This window comes from Mastigoproctus giganteus, chromosome 8, assembly GCF_048544385.1.
Source record: "Mastigoproctus giganteus isolate SK-2022 chromosome 8, ASM4854438v1, whole genome shotgun sequence".
NCBI lineage: Eukaryota > Metazoa > Arthropoda > Arachnida > Uropygi > Thelyphonidae > Mastigoproctus > Mastigoproctus giganteus.
This window is the reverse complement of record NC_143582.1, coordinates 188,151,932-188,165,719: the sequence shown is the minus strand read 5'-3', so window position 1 is coordinate 188,165,719 and position 13,788 is coordinate 188,151,932. Positions and strand designations below refer to the sequence as shown.

Genomic DNA, 13,788 nt, shown 5'->3' with positions numbered 1-13,788 from the left:
AGTTTTGCGGTATAATTTCGTGCGTGGTTTAACCATAGACCAGTGCTTAGAAGAAATGACTCTTGCACTAGATGATGATTGTCCACATCGTACAACGATATTCAGGTGGTATAGAGAATTCCAAAGGGGAAATTTCACTCTGGAGGATTCTGAGAGGCCGGGAAGGCCACGAACGTCAGTTACGGAGGAAAACGTTACTGCTGTGAGGAAAATGCTTGACGAAAACAGGCGAGTGACCTACCAACAGATAGAGGATACTTTGGGCCTAAATGCACCAGCAATTCGTTCGATTCTGCAAGATCATTTGCACGTGAAGAAACTTTGTTCTCTCTGGGTGCTGCATCAACTGACTGAAGAGCAGATGACACGACATGTGACTTGGTGCCGGGAGATGTTAAAAAAGTTTGATAAGGGACAATCTCGGTATGTGAACAACATCGTGACAGGTGACGAGACTTGGCTGTACTATTACGATCTGCCGACCAAGGCTCAAAACAAAGTTTGGGTCTTTGATGATGACGACACACCCGTAATTGTCAGAAAATCCCGATCTGTAAAGAAGAAAATGATAGCTGTATTTTTCAAATCGAGTGGAATTGTGGAATGTGTCGTTTTGGACACGCAGAAGACAGTCACAGCTAAGTGGTATACTGAACAATGCCTGCCTAAAGTCATTGGATCTATGAAGAACCTGCGGCCAAAGTCAAGAATGGACACCTGGTACCTTCATCACGAAAATGCTCCAGCTCACCGCGCCAAAGCCTGCACCGAATATTTGACCACGACAGGACTGAAACTTCTCGAGAACCCTCCCTACAGTCCAGACCTTGCTCCCTGCGACTTTGCACTGTTCCCGCATGTGAAAATGAAGCTAAAAGGGAGGCGGTTTTCCAGTGATGAGGACCTTCTACGGGCTTGGGACAACGAGTGTGCTTTACTCCCTAGTGAAACTTGGCAGAACTGGTTTAAAGATTGGTTTCGGAGGATGGAGAGGTGTATTGAATGTAGAGGAAATTACTTTGAAAAAATTAAATAAACAAAGCTGTATTGCAAAACTTTCCTAGTACCCTTTGTATATTGTCAATACTTTAAAGTTATTGCTGAAATTAAAATATGCTAATCAGTGAACTGTTCTAATATCAGTTCAAAGTGTATAAAACTGAAAGTAATTTTTAACCCTTAACCAGGCACAAAAAAAACATAAAAATAAAATAAAATAAAAAAAGTTACAAGCAGATGCATTCACCAATCAGTTTTTCTTAATAAGTTTAAAATTCTGTACTTTAGAATTTATCGTTACAGTAAATTTTCAACAGTGGCAAGCTCTGTGGAATTTTGAAATTTACTAAGAATGAAAACTTTACACATGATTTTCTTAATTTATTCTTAAATAATATCCTCTATTGTCTATTTATGTATACACTAGATTTGATTTTCTCCTCCACCTCTCAAAACTATTTCTGTGCTCCTCCTATCACAAAATGTCTACAATTAAATGGAAACAGATAAGAGATGGCAGCATGTACTACTAAAAACATTTCAAGACAATTCACATATGAACAGACACACTGAAGTATCCTTCAAACTCTGATGAGTATATACAGTATATATACTGCTCAGAGCACACACATGAAAAACAAGTCTACAGACACATTCCTGACAGGGTTAATTACAACAATGAAACAGAGAACAATCCAAAAAGTATTACACAAATATGATGTATCTTGTGCACCAATCACTTTCCTAGTGATCCTCTGTGAACACTGTGTAATATCACAGTTTTCAAGGCAGAAATTATGTACAGGGTATAAATACTACATGTCTGGAACGTATATATGTTAAGTATATATATGTTAAGAAAAATATATACATACAATGATAACCCAGTTTAATATAATATTATATTAAACTGGGTTATCATTGTATGTATATATTTTTCTTAACCATGGACCCCGGTACACCAGGCCCATTCGTTACAAAAGTATATATGTACTGTGTAACAGTACATATATACTTTTGTACTGTTTTTGTTTTGAATAACAGTATGACCACCTTTCAAAAAAAATTAAAATACCACCACCTATGCTGTGGAGTTGCTTCCTATGGTAGCAACTCCACAGCACCCAACACAGGGAAAAAACTGCCAACAACCCTGATGATAAGGTAAGGCAGTGCTGCTCAGCAAATGTTCTATTGGGAGAGAGGTAATTCTACTGGTTTTTTCTTTAAATTTTGAAAATTCATTTTACATAACAGCCTAATGACTTTCCCAGTGATCCTCTGTGAACAGCAAGTGTTATCTTTTTAGGAAAACTATCAAAAAAAAAAATAAGAAATATAGCAATTTTAAATAAAGGTAACTCTTTTTCATTATTCTAACATTAATATTATTAATTTAAAATTTTTTTCAGGGTAACCAACATTATGTAAAATGTACCATCAAAACTACAATGAAGTAATATTAACATTCATGTGGTTATCACTCTAACAAAGTAATGACTTCATGAAAACAGGGTTACAAGTAAAAAGCTTCACGCTTGGGATAAAAAATGCTGTGTAGTACAAGTAACAGTGTTTCATCTCCAGCATGAAGCTTTTACTGGTTCTACTATTTAATATTTAAAATTGTCCATACAATGTCTGCTTTTTAAATGTTATATAACTTAGTTATGTTTCCTTTCAGCCAAAGGTTAGCAGCATTAATTGTATTTATAGTAGTTGTATATTTCTCAAAGCTTAAGGACATGTGATCTTCTTATTCTCCCCATCTTGACGAGGACATAGCTTCCAACTTTTGTCTTTCAAAAAGCTGGAGACCAGTTATTTTAATTTTTTTTTAAGTCCACACTGTGCTAGAAATTAAATTTTCACACACAAAATACATTTTTATACTAAAATACAGCCATAGGATTGCTCATCAGTACAGCATGCTTTTAAACATTAGCTTACCTAACATTTTTCTGTTTGCATATTTCTGTTCGAAATGTCTTTTAGACATCAACCACAATCAACCTGATTATGATTTCTTCAATAAAGACACTATAAGACTTGTACACCTTCAGAAATGTACAGTCAAAGTTTTGTTTATTACAATGACACCACTGTTCAGACTTGGCTGTCAAGAGAATTTTCAAAACTGCACTACAAAGAAAATCTGAATTCAGTTTTTTTTTTGTGTGTGTGTGTGTGTGTGTGTGTGTGTGTGTGTGTGTGTGTGTGTGTGTGTGTGTGTGTGTGTGTGTGTGTGTGTTTTTAGCTGGTTGAATGTTCTCTGTTAAAAGAAACTATGCAAAAAGGGCAGAGCTACTATAAGATAAGCTCCCATGTGCTTATAACATTGTTAGTGCAATTGCACTTTCACCTATAGTTTGAGGGTTTCTTCCTTAAAATTTTATTAACTGTAAATTAAGCTTTTTCGTTTATTTCTATGTTACTGTTTCTGAAATGGTGTACCATGATTGCTAATCTACTGTGGGTTAACATTCTTCCATGGCAGTACAGTACAGGGGGGGATTTTCCACTTAGCATCTGTAGAGAAGTGTGGATTCAAGTTATCTGAAGACTAGAGGAATTCTTAAATTTCCAAAGCTGTTCAACTGTAGTTAGCTGGTGTGTGTTGTGGAGGGAGGGGGAGAGAAAGAGAGCATTCCCACCATAATTTGAGTTTTCAAGGCCATACAACATGTAAATCAGCTGTCAACACAGATTTCTGCAGGCATAATACATAACAAAACTTATGAACTGACATACTAAGGCCAAAGTAGTTGATGCAAAAAAAAAAAAAATTTTTTTTTTCAACCAACCAAACAGGCAGGCTAATGGTGATGAAATCCATAAGTTGAACTTTTTCTTTACTGTACCATCAGTTGTTCACATTAAATTCCGGAAAAAACGAAAATTTCACTGTTACCAAAACAATAATGTTAAGATGGAGTTAGTATATTTCATTTTATTGTTTTCTATAAGTGAAAATATTTCATACAATAGAGGTTAATGTTTCAAACTCAACATTGGTTACACCAATGTAAACTACAATTTCTAGCTTGCATTGCAAAGTTTAGGAAAAGCAACCTAATCTAATGGTATGAAAAATATCTAAATCTAAGAATTTATTGTTGTGTAAGAGTGTGCACAAATTTATAGCTTGCTGAATTAACACCAAGGTGACTGTGATTAGTGTATTACATCTGAAAATTGTCTTCTAAGACTAGTTTCCTGATTGTGAGATAAAGAAGCTTGGCAGGAGAAGGAGTATCTGCTGTCAAAGACATGCCTGAAAAGTCTCAGTACATTTGAATCTTTCTACCATCAAGGAATTGAAATTCACAACGAGACCAAAGATGACAGTGAGTGAAAAAAGTACTCATCATGACCACCATGTAAGCAGTTGGTTACACGGTGATCATGATGAGTACTGTGTAAGCAATTGGTTTTGCATCTCTCTCTCTCTCTCTCTCTCTCTCTCTCTCTCTCTCTCTCTCTCTCTCTCTCTCTCTCTCTCTCTCTCTCTCTCTCACACACACACACACACACACACAAATATTTTGATAAAAGTAAAGTAAAGTGGAAGCAAAGCTAACTCGGCATCTGCTGGACCAACAGTGCTATATTATTAGATGCTACATGCCTGCTAATACCAAACTTACATTACTCCTATAATACAATTGGATAGTCTGTTGATAATTACACTTGAAAATGAGAAGTTGCAAATTTCTCTAAGTGATTAACATTTATTTTATATGCTACATTAATTAAAAATGTAAATTAACTATTAATAGCATATTGAAGAATGCACAAAAAACTGTTTATTATGTTTATTCTCAATTTATTTTAAAATATCTTCATGTAACCCAAATTCTAGTGTATCTATATGCTATTTATTTTACATAAAACAATCAAAAAATGCATAAAACTGTACAGTACAGAAACAAAATATACACTGAAGTAATCTTCAGCTATTTCAATTGATCTTTTCTGTTCTTTAATGCCATGTAACACAAAGTAGAAGAGCTACCATTTAAATTTAGCCATGATAACAGTGATTTTCAACAATTGCATAAAGTCCTTTGATTTCATTTTAATGATATCAAACTCATATCACACTATGATATAATCGGATAGTCTGTTGATAATTACACTAATAAAAATGAGAAGTCCATAAATTTCTTTAAGTGACTACCACTTATTCTATACAGAATAAATAAATATAATCGGTAAATGATTAATTTTAACAATACTAAGGCAATGCACACAAAAATTTAAAAAAAAACTATTTAATGCATTGGCTGACTTTCTCAGATGCTAGATTACTGGAACCACCAAATTCCAGGCTACTGGACTTTTTTTTTTTTTTTTTTTTATCAATAATAGTAAGCATAATTACTGAAACAATTAAACATAAGTTGAATGTTTTCTTAAGCAATTTAAATTGAAATAATTCTGAAATTTAAGCAAACAATACCTGAAAACTATAAAACACTGGCTCATACATGCAGATGATGTTCTGACCAGGTTCCTAATGTCACCAACTTATTTTTGGTTCATTCAGAGAAATACACGATTACTATTTCTCAAATAAGTCATCAAATGGTACAAAGACCAAACTTTTAGGTTATCACTGGTAGGTTATCAATTCCTTGAGATTAAAGTGGAATTACAAAACTTGGCTACAGAGTGTTATAACGAAAAATAATAAACAATTCAACCTTATTCCTATTCAATGCACATATCCTATAACTGTTTTCTTGATGCAATGGCGCATTATAGCCTTAGTAGCTAATGCGCCAATAAAATTAAAATTAAAATCAAATCAAAACAAACCAAACCAAACCAAACCTTGATGCAATAAAACAGTAAAATCATACTTTAACTTACCAGAAAAGGGAAACAATATTCACTTACCAAAAATATTAACAGAGGCACTACAATCATGCTATATGAAATGGCTGAATGCATGCTGGTGCGACGTTGCTCAGGACTGACTTCTGGTGTGCGCATCAGTATACTTGCAAATATAATAGCATAAAGTACTCCAATAATTGCGAGGCACATCACAATCCACAAAGGCACAAATACCACCTGCAAACAGCACAAGTTATAAGAAATTCTGTAAGGGCATAAGCTTTTATTTATTCTTTCATCATAACACCATGCACTTTTAAAATTTGGCTGTATAACAAAGATGCAGGAGAGCAGCAAATCCCACTGCTAAAAATCCTTTATCAAAAAAAAGAGCCCTATCACAATAAAACTTTAACTGCCTATGAGGAACATTATGTGGCACGAATCTGCAGGTCGTAAAGCTGCATAAGCTTTCTAAGTAATTCATGATCAACGGAAGTTTACTACTAACAGTGCTACACAATATTAAGTTTCAAAAAATTCAGAATTTTAAAAATTATGGCAAGGACCATGTTTCAAAATTACGAAACATTTACGAGGTTTTACTTTATCATTAATATAAACACAAACAGTGATATTCATTCCATATACCAGTGTGTATGGAATGAACACTGATATTTATAAATCTTGGGGGGGGGGGGAATTTATTTGAATTGATACATAAACTGATAGGGCACCTCCGTAGCCAGGTGGGCAGGAGCAGCAGTGCATAGCACACGCTTCTTGATTACACTGGGGTTCGAGCCCCAGATACGGAAAGGTCAGGGAATGACCACCGCATATCCCCGGAGCAATATGGCCTTAGTTGCTAATGCTCCTAAATAACAAACAAACATTAGCATTAGTAGAGGCATTTGATGCAAGAAAGCAAGCTTATGCAGCATCAGCCAAAAAAAAAAAAAAAAAACAACCCACTTCCACTTCACCCCTCTGTTCGTTCAAAATACCTGTCCAGCTGAGCCTTAAACTTATTTAGGCTATCAACCTCCACCACAAGGGATGGAAGTCTGTTCCACCAACCAACCACCCGCTGGCTAAAGGCAAATTTCCGCACGTCTATCCTACATCTGTCTTTCCTCAATTTGAATTTATGCCCTCTCAGGTGATTTTTCTGAGCTAGAGGAAGAATCCCATCAGCATTGAGCATGCTTAAACCATTCAAGGCTTTATACACCTCTATCAGATCACCTCGCTGGTGCCTAGTCTCCAGACACTGTAATTTGCAAAACTTAAGCCTTTCTTCGTAAGAGCACCCCCTTTGTTCCATTCACTAATCTTGTTGCCCTTCTCTGTACTCGTTCCAGCAGCTCTACATCCTTCTTGAAATGAGGCCTCCAGACCTGTATACAGTACTCTAGGTGTGGCCTGACCATCGCCTTATACAATGGAATAATCACCTCCTTATCCCTGCTGGAAAAATTCCTGTATATCATTCACAATACTCCATGAGCTACTCTTGCAGCCCGCCTGCACTGCTCAGAGAACTTCATATCTGCCTGCACAACCACCCCCAAGTCCCTTTCATTCTCTACCACTGTCAGTGTAGTACCACAGAGTTGATACGTTGCTCTGGGGTTGCTGTTTCCCATGTGTAGTACTTTACATTTGTCAATGTTAAACTTCATTTGCCACCTCTCAGCCCATCTGCTCAACCTTTCCAGATCCTGTTGCAGCAGCATAGTGTCAGTAGTGTCCTTGACAACCCTGCCAACCTTTGTATCGTCTGCAAACTTGGACATTAAGCTTGACATACCATCATCAATATCATTTATAAATACAGAAAACAATAATGGACCCAACACTGAGCCCTGAGGGACTCCACTAATAACATCAGTCCACGATGAGCAGTGTCCATTGATTACCACTCTGTCTTCTCCCCCTCAACCACCCCTTTATCCATAGCAGCAATTTGCCTCCAATGTCACACTGCTCCAATTTGTGTAGCAGTCTTCCATGTGCAACAGTATCAAAAGCCTTTCTAAGATCCAAGTATATAATATCAAAGTTATTCCCTGCATCCAGTTCTTTTGTGACTGCATCATAGTAACCAATCAAGTTGGTCAGGCAAGACTTCCCCTTAACAAAACCATGCTGTGTCTGAGCTATAACTGAAGTCTTGTCTAAATGATCCTGCAGTGCTTCTTTAACCAGTGCCTCCATTAATTTTCCTGGAACAGAAGTTAAGCTCACAGGTCTATAATTACTTGTGTCAGCCTTTGATCCTCCTTTGTGAATTGGGGTCACACTTGCACATCTCCAGTCTATGGGTACCTCCCCTGAGTCCAAGGAAGCTCTCATAATTATGGCTAAGGGTTTGCTTACTTCCTTTGCTGCCTCCTTTAATATAACTGGATAGATCCCATCCACCCCGGGTGCCTTTCTTGTGTTTATCTTCAACAGTTTCTTCTCCACTTTACTCCCAGTTATTTCAAGATTCTGTAGCTTACTGCTAGAGTTGAATACACCTCTGGCATTCCCCTCGCTGAATAATTCCTCATGTGTGAATGTTGATGCAAAATATTCATTTAGTTTGTTAGCTACCTGAGCAGGATCATCAACAGTTGACCCATCAATATCAAGTGGACCAATCTGATTCATCCCCTTCCTTCTAGAGTTTACATAAGTAAAGAACTCTTTGCTGTTTTTCTTTGCATCCCTTGCCAAGGATTTCTCGTAATCTGCCTTCGCCTGCCTAACCTCCTTTGTAACTTGGTTGTATATCAACTTGTATCTATCATAGGCTTCTGTGTCATGTGTTAATTTGTATGTATCCCATGCATTTTTCTTCTCTGCCATATGCCTCATTAGTTCATCTGACATCCATTTAGGCCTGAACCTTGAACAATATTTCTTAGTTGGTATGTAAAGCCTAGTAGCTTCCAAGATAAGTTCTTTGAATGCTTCCCATTTTGAATTTGCTGTTGGTAACATCATCAGTTGGTCCCACTGTATAGAATTTAAATACTGTCTCAGTCCATCATAGTCGCCTTTACGGAAGCAATAACCCTTCCCTTTACCCCTAATGGTAGTTACCTCTTTGAGTAAATCCCACTTCAGCACACTGTGATCACTGCCACCTAGTGGTTCATTTATCTGCAGATTCTTAATGCATGAAGAATCACTGCTGATAATCAAATCAAGAGTATTACTCCCTCTAGTTGCCTCCCGAACATGCTGATGTAGAAAACAATCATCCAATAAATCCACAAAAGCCCTGCTAGTGTGTGAGTAACCAGCCCCCAAATTCCAGTCAATATCTAAGAAATTAAAATCTCCCATTATAAGACTCTCTGATTTACTGGTCCACTCTATTTCCCTGTACAGTTCCTTATTATACTCATCAGAGTCATTAGGCCTATAGCACACTCCTACTCTCAATTTTGATCTCCCAATGTTTATGTCACACCAAACTGACTCAACACTGCACTGTCCAGCGATGTCGACTGGCTTCACTTCCTTGGTTTTTATGTGTTTCTTAACTAATAGCATAACCCCTCCCCCCTTCCTATCCTGTCTATCCTTTCTGTAGACGTTGTACTCCCCAAATTGCAGTTCTGCATCCCTTATATCTGTGTGACACCACGTCTCTGATATCCAAACAATATCTGCCTTCGATGTTTTGAGCAATACCTCAAATTCATCAAATTTATTTTCTAAACTCCTAGCATTAGTGTACACGCAAGTATACCTGCACCTGTTTCTATTCTTAGCTACCCTAACACAACCCATGTGTTTACTTGTACCGCAATGGCTCCCAGCAGTCTCTGAAATACCATGCATCTTGTTTTTCAGGCTTCTGCTCATTCTAATAGAAGCAGTGCAAGAATCTCTTTCACCTCTGCCAGTGGCTACTGTCAATCTTTTGGTCTTTGTCTCCTCCCCAAGCTAGCAGTTTTCCGACCCACCTAACACTGCCTCGATAGCATCAGCAAATATTCTTGCACCCTTTCTATTTAAGTGTATCCCATCCCTGTAGAAGCAATCTCTCCTGTTAACAAGTACAGTCCAGGCTGAAAAAAATTCTACCCCTTGAGCCTTGCACAATCTTTCCAGGGCCGAATTGATCGACAAGGCTCTCATCATATACTCCCTCCTATCGTGTCTGGGCAGAATTGCAGACACTTTCAAATTCAACCCTAATTCTCGGCTTTTGTTCAACAGTGACCTGTACTTGTTAAGTAATTCTGCCGGTCTCCTACTCTTAATATTATTAGTGCCAACGTGTACAACTATATCACCTTTTGTGCCCTTAAAAGATGATATTCGCTCTACAACGTCATCAACCTTTGCCCCTGGCAGACATACCCTGGTCCTGTTCCACCTATCTTTTTTACAAAGCATGTTCCCCGTTTCCCTGACAATAGAGTCACCAACAACTACTAGTTCCTTCGGGACCAGCGCATTCTGCCTTGGGGGTTGTCTCTGTGTCACGCGATGCCCAAGTGCAAGCTCTGGCGTTGATGTGGGCAGCTGAGAGCTTGATGGGCCCCTCAATTTAGTTTCTTCAAGGGCATCCACCCTGTCCTTCAAGCTCTCATATAGGCCCACAAGAACGCCGAGTTGTTGCCTGATATCGATACACTCCTTGCATCGCGCACACACAAAGACATCCCCCTTGGCAGTATCATGTCCCGTACCCGATTGCTCTGCAAACATCAAGCAAACAGTGCATTTTATAAGGCTGTGAGTCAGAGGACAACTGCCCCCCTCAGTTCTGCTCTGAGCCACAGCACTTCCATTAGCCTGATCCTGAATTTATTTGAATTGATACATAAACTGATAGGGCACCTCCGTAGCCAGGTGGGCAGGAGCAGCAGTGCATAGCACACACTTCTTGATTACACTGGGGTTCGAGCCCCAGATACGGAGGATGCGGAAAGGTCAGGGAATGACCACCGCATATCCCCGGAGCAATATGGCCTTAGTTGCTAATGCTCCTAAATAACAAACAATAAACTGATAATGTACAAAATTTTTTTATACCCATTTTTTTTATTCTAAAGAGTGATTGCTCTATTTTTCAGGATGATAAACTGGAGTTCCCAGTGTGGGGAGGGGGGACATCCCATAACCTTCTCCTTGATATTGACTAACTCAAACTCAACATCTGATAAAAAGCATTAAACTTATTAACAAAGTTATGATGAAAACAGTCACCAAAAAACTGCTGTGGATAGAAATAATTTGTTATGAAAATTAAATTGTAATGATGTATACAAAGCTTGAAAAAATAGGCACATATAGCATTCAGCTAGATTTGCAGCTTATGACTAAATCTAGAGATGCCAAAGATTGAGGCATAGGTTCAATAGCAATATTCTATCCTAAAGTCAATAACTTTAAAGAAATCAAGTAAGAAGACAAAGTACATTTCTAATAATGCAAATACAACTCCTCTCGTGTATATTGTGCATGTCAATAATTAGTAATTTTTAATAGAGTGGATTCCGGTTATTTGGGGCAAATCTTAAAAAAACATAAACCAATGGAGAAAATATCCAGGGTTTACTTTGCTTAATTGGGACAGCAGCTCGTTTAATTGGGGCAGGAGACCACAGCACTGGAGATTACCCTACGATTGTCTGCAACGGTACCACGTGGTTCAGTCGAAATTCTGGAGGTCACAACCATAAAACAATTAGCATTCACCTGTTTATTGGGCTTTTCTGTTAGTGAAATCTATCATAAATGGACAGTAAACTCGATCTTACTGAATTTGCGATAATACCGACAGCTGGAATTGGCATTCTGTAGGTTATGGTGAAATGTGTTTACACTTCCATGAAATCTTCAATCATATAAAAAAATTTTCAGATCTTCTCTTCATTCCTATTTTTAAAGCTTTGTAACTTGTTACTCCGTTCTCACTTGCGCATATCGTGTTACTTGTAATTTGTGTGTGCCGTGTTCTTTGTTATTGATTGCTTATCTTTTTACTGTTTTTAATTTTTTACTGTTTTTTTTAATTTTGTATGTACATATTACGTATTAATTATTCCTATTATCACGTATATTCTTCCGATTTTCACATATCATTTAATTTTTTAATTGGTAAGGTAATAAAGGGTAAAGTGGTGCTTAATATATCTTTGTTTTTATAGCCTGTGGATAATATTCCTCCTATTTTCGCTAATTAGAATCGCTGTTTAATAGAATTAAAATTCAATTCACAAATGTGATCACAATGACCAGTGCTTACTACACATCGTATAGTGAACAGTACTTTACTAGTGAGTTCGTCGTAACATGATTTGATTGTACAGTAAATCAATTGTAAAGGGGGGGGGGAATAAATTGTATTTTTAACTATTTACATGAAACTTCGGATAATTGGGGCAGCCACTTAATCGGGCCAAAATGCACTAGTCCCGATGTGTCCCAAATAACCGGAATGGACTGTATAACGAACCTCAAATTTGCACTTAATGTAAAGCTGCACTTAAGCAAAACCTTTGGATACTAAATTTTAGAAGCATTTTACAATTTTTACAGAATCTGATATATAAATGGAATTTTTTTTCTTTGATGAATTGAAAGTAGATATAATTCACTTAAGTAATTCAGTATTGCACACTCCTTTTTATTGCTTTGACCATTCCTGAATTTCAATCAATTTTAAAATGACTAGTGACAAAGTTTGTGTGTGTATATATATATACAGTTGAACTTCCCTATAACGAATTCGATAAATCCAGCGAAAAATTCGTTAAAGAGAAATTTCGTTATACAGAGAATATATTTTTTATTAGAAATTGTTATCTAATTAGAAATAAAAACGAATCTACATTTATTTTTAATGTATTTTATTTCAAAAACATACTTATTTAAATCAAGTTTAGACAATTTTCGCCGGTAAGTATCACAAATTAAAAAAAATCTGTAATTTTCGTTTGCACAGTACAATTAAAAAATTGTCTGATTCTCAAAGAAAACCTCACATTTGTTCAGAGCATTAAAAACATCATCAGGAACACTTTCACAAAACTGTAGACCCATACGAACCGTTTTAAAAGCGTTAATCATTTCTTCACGAGTTGGCTTTTCTACGGGTTGTTCTGATGCGTCTTCAGTGTCATCATTAATTTCTTCGTGATCATGGTCGTGTCTAACATTCAGCAGTATTTCATCTTCGTTTGGATGTTCTGCTGTGATTTACATAAACATAACTATCCAGTGTTATTTCATTTTCGATGTTTCCGGACGATTCTAATAATGTCCAAAAGTTTTTCAGTTGTGAAAGGGACAGTTCATCTTGTTCGTCCAGTCGTTGTTCGACTTCTGTATTCAATGCAAATCCCGCTTTCGAAAAACAATTTTGAATAGTGTATTCAGTGACATCGTTTGTCTAAAGTTTAATTGTAACCTCCAAGTTTCTGTTTTCTGATAACGCATTGACAATCTTCATTATTATTCTCTTTCGATAATGAAATTTAAAATTTTTAATAATGCCTTGGTCCATTGTTTTGGTGGTAAAAACAACAACTTCGCACTTTTAAGTTTGGCAGAAATACTGGCAGGATGTGCCGGACAGTTGACAGTTACCAACACGATTTTCCTTTTTAATTTTTTTGTTATATGCTTGTCTAGTTTTAATATCCATTCTTCAAAAATATTCTTCCAAAATCTTCTTTAAGGTATTGTTCCTCCAACTGTTGCAATCTTCTTCGCTTACATTAACACTTTCTCCACAATTCTGTGGAGCTTCTTAAATTTATCTAACTACCCAGTGCTCGCATTAAATTCTGTATTTGAGCAGTCCCTTGAAATTCCAAGGGACTGTGCAAATTTCAGAGTTGTTGCTTAATTATTAGGCCCGATATTGGTATATTCTTTTCACGTATCATTTGCACCCATTTTAGAACAGCTTTATCAATATCTTCGTATATA

The 13,788-nt window shown here is 36.8% G+C and overlaps 1 protein-coding gene across 1 annotated transcript in view; it reads right to left on the bottom strand.

Annotated features, from left to right (window-relative positions):
• LOC150082080 (transmembrane protein 185A) overlaps positions 1–13,788 on the bottom strand; it is a 69,609-nt gene that overhangs the window by 16,090 nt on the left and 39,731 nt on the right. Inside the window, exon 5 of the mRNA XM_090379960.1 lies at positions 5,902–6,078. Coding sequence (XP_090236086.1) covers positions 5,902–6,078 — 177 coding nt within the window. The remainder of the gene's footprint in view (positions 1–5,901; positions 6,079–13,788) is intronic.